Genomic DNA, 3,290 nt, shown 5'->3' with positions numbered 1-3,290 from the left:
ATGTATTCAATTACATCACTATTTTATTTTAATTTTTTTTTAATGACATGACATATTGCTTGTTTTTAATTGGATGACATGCAGTGTAAAATTATTTTACATTTTCAAAGCATATCCATTATGTCGTAACTATAAAATAAATAAACTTTAATAATAGAAAATTAAAATCTAATAATTAATAAAGTTAGAAATTTGATTATTTTAAATTTTCCAGTGTCCCTTTTACTCCAAACAAATTTCATTTCCCTCTCACACAACTAAATTTTAGGTTTCCTCCTAATAATAAACTAATTTTAAATTCCCACTCTCAAACCAATTTAAAATTTAAAATATTACAGTAATTTGTTTTCACGTTCTTGCTCACCTCCTTTCCAATTTTCTTCACTTTCCCTCTTCACCCATTTCCAAATTTTATTGTAACCCTTGTTTTAATGATTCTATCCATTTCCTAGAAAACCTTACACCTTAAATTTTTTATTTCTATTTCTATTCACTCGAAAAGTCAGGGCCACCACCCATAAGTATCTTCGTGTGTCAATTTTGTAAGTGGAAACCCTAACAAACCCTCATATTTTTCTTTTGATACGAACACAACTCTTGTTCTATCAGAAAATCCATGTCTTTCTCTTAATTTATTTCAAGATAGAAATATTGTAACCTAACTTTTTCTCATCTTTAATAGAATGTTTCATCAAACTTGATGATTTTGATTTTTTTGTCAACTTGAGTATTAAAAATCAAGAGGGACATTTTCTAGAAGTAATATCATAAGAGGTAAGAATTTCTTGATTTTAATTCCTATATATTATGATTTAAGAATGCATTATTGCATACTTGTTATTTGTTTTTTATTTACTGAAGCTTTACACTTTTCAAGTGCTATGGTTTATAAAAACTTATAAAGTTTTTAATGGTTGATTAGATGCCTTTAGTTAATGTTGTTCTAAATTCTAAGAACTCTATTATGATTTAGTGATACATCATTGTATGCTATTTATTTGAGATTTACTCATGTTGTTGGCTTGTTGCATTGGGGGCATTAATAGAACTACTACATCCTAAGCTACAACACCGTCATTTCCATTTAGACCAGTAATAACAGAATATTTAATTTCACCTTTACGATTGAGAATCATACCAGCATCATCTTCAAAGCATGTGAAAACACCGCGGTATCAAGGAGTTATATTCGGGTGGTGTGATTTCGATGTCTATCATATCTTCGTTTTTATCTTTGACTCCCAAGTCTTATAATCCATTGGGGTTGGACGACTATAGGCCTATATGTTTGGTAGGTTGTATTTATAAAGTTATTTCTATGTTTTTGGCCAGAATGGTCAAAAGGGTTTTGCATTCTATTGTTTCTTCTAGCCAAAGCGCCTTTGTTCCGGGTCGTGAATTGCTTGATGGGGTTCTAGTTACGAATGAATTGGTGGATTATTCCACAAAGGAAGAGCGGGATTTCCTTCTTTTAAAAGTGGATTTTGAAAAGATGTACGATAAGGTAAGTTGAAAATTTATTAAATTTACGACGAAGAGGGTGGGCTTTGGGGAGCTTTGGATGAAGTGGATGGAAGTATTAATTTTCTCAAGCAAAATGTCGGTTCTTGTTAACGGTAGTCCTACTAAGGAGTTTGTGGTTTAAAGGGAGCTCTGGCAAGGTGATCCTTTATCTCCTTTCCTTTTTGTTATTGTAGCGGAAGGGCTTAAAACTATGGTTAATAAGGCGGTTGAAAATGGGGATTTTATTGGTTGTAATGTTAAAGGTAAATGTTTTGTTGATGTGCTTCAATTTGTAGATGACACTTTATTAGTAGGATATGGTAGTTGGAAGCACTTATGGGTCATCAAAGAGGTGTTGAGAGGTTTTAAGATTTTGTCTGGTCTCAGCATTAATTACAACAAGAGCAAGCTTATTGGAATAAACATTAATTCTCGTTTCTTGGATGTGGTTACTTCCTCTATCTCTTGTAAAAGGGAGGAAAAGGAGTTTTCTTTTCTTGGTATCTGTATTGGTTCTAATCCTATAAGGATAAAGTTTTGGAGCCATTTGGTGGAAAATATTAGGAAGCGTTTGAGAACTTGGAAAGGGAGGTGGCTTAGTTTTGGGGGAAGAATTACTCTTTTGAAATCAGTGTTAGGTAGTTTACCTATATTCACTCTCTCTTTCTACCTGGCTCCTAAAAAGGTTATTCGGGAGATTAATAAAATTCAAAGTAATTTTCTTTGGGAGGGGGGGTCGGAGGAGAAGAAAAGTGTTCATTGCATGTTAATTTGACTCTTCTTTCTAAGTGGAAGTGGAGAATTTTGGAGAACACTAACTCTATTTGGTATCGGATGCTTAAAGCTCGATATGGGGATATTAAGCTTAGGATGGTTATTGAAGGAGGAAGGCTTGATAATTATTGTACGAAATTGGTTTGGTGGTCGGATATTTTGTCTTTGGAGAAAAGAATGTCTGGAGGCTCTTTTGTCAATAATGTTTCTTTCCGTATTGGTGACGGTTTTTCTACTTCTTTTTGGCATTCTTTTTGGATGGAAGGGGGCATAATAAAGTTGTTATTTTTGACTTTATTTGCTATTTCTTTTTTACAGGATGTTGTCGTTGCTTGTATGGGAGCTTGGATCAGTGATGTGTGAGTGTGGAGTGATTTGTGGATTCCTTTGGTCCCGGTGAGCTTGGAGGGCGGAGCGGGCTTGTTGAGACTATGTTGGATCATCACCGGCCAGTTGCGTCCTCTCCTACGTCGGGTATTGGATTGAATGACCGTGATGCTTGGCGTCCTCTGGCCGGTGATCCTTTTACCGTCTCTTCTTGCTATAGTGTTATGGGTAATGGCTTTATCAAATCCAGTCCTCCAAATCATTATGATTTTGTGTCTCCTGTCTTATGGATGAGTGATATCCTGCTAAAAGTCAAAGCCTTCGGATGGAGATGTTTCAAGTATAGGATTCCCACAAAGGATTTGTTAATCAAACAGGGTATTTTATCTTCTAATTCTAATCTCGGCTGTTTTTTTTTTGTGATGATAATTTAGAATCTCCCGCACATCTTTTCTTCTTATATCGAAAGGCGGATGAGGTTTGGAAGGAAGTGGCTTCTTGGATAGGAATTCCTAATTATAAAGAGGTGGACTTTAAGGAGAATTTTTGGAGATGGTGTTCTTTTTGTAAATCCAAGAAAGTTGGTAAAGGAAAGGTGGGGTGTGTTTGGTTGGCATTTATTTGGAGTTTATGGCTTTTTAGGAATGACATCATTTTTATGAATTCAGTGTGGAATTCCCGTGGTG

At 34.7% G+C, this 3,290-nt stretch overlaps 1 protein-coding gene across 1 annotated transcript; it reads left to right on the top strand.

Moving 5' to 3' along the window:
* The first annotated feature begins 1,714 nt into the window (after positions 1 to 1,714).
* Positions 1,715 to 2,640, top strand: LOC131613834 (uncharacterized). The gene is made up of 3 exons (XM_058885472.1): positions 1,715 to 2,188; positions 2,293 to 2,481; positions 2,596 to 2,640. The coding sequence occupies exons 1-3, from the start codon at positions 1,715 to 1,717 to the stop codon at positions 2,638 to 2,640; spliced, it is 708 nt and encodes a 235-aa protein (XP_058741455.1).
* The last annotated feature ends 650 nt before the right edge of the window (positions 2,641 to 3,290 follow it).

Source organism: Vicia villosa, linkage group LG6 (assembly GCF_029867415.1).
Source record: "Vicia villosa cultivar HV-30 ecotype Madison, WI linkage group LG6, Vvil1.0, whole genome shotgun sequence".
NCBI classification, from domain to species: Eukaryota; Viridiplantae; Streptophyta; class Magnoliopsida; order Fabales; family Fabaceae; genus Vicia; species Vicia villosa.
Note: the sequence above shows the minus strand (reverse complement) of the source record. Positions and strands in the feature narration are given on the sequence as shown.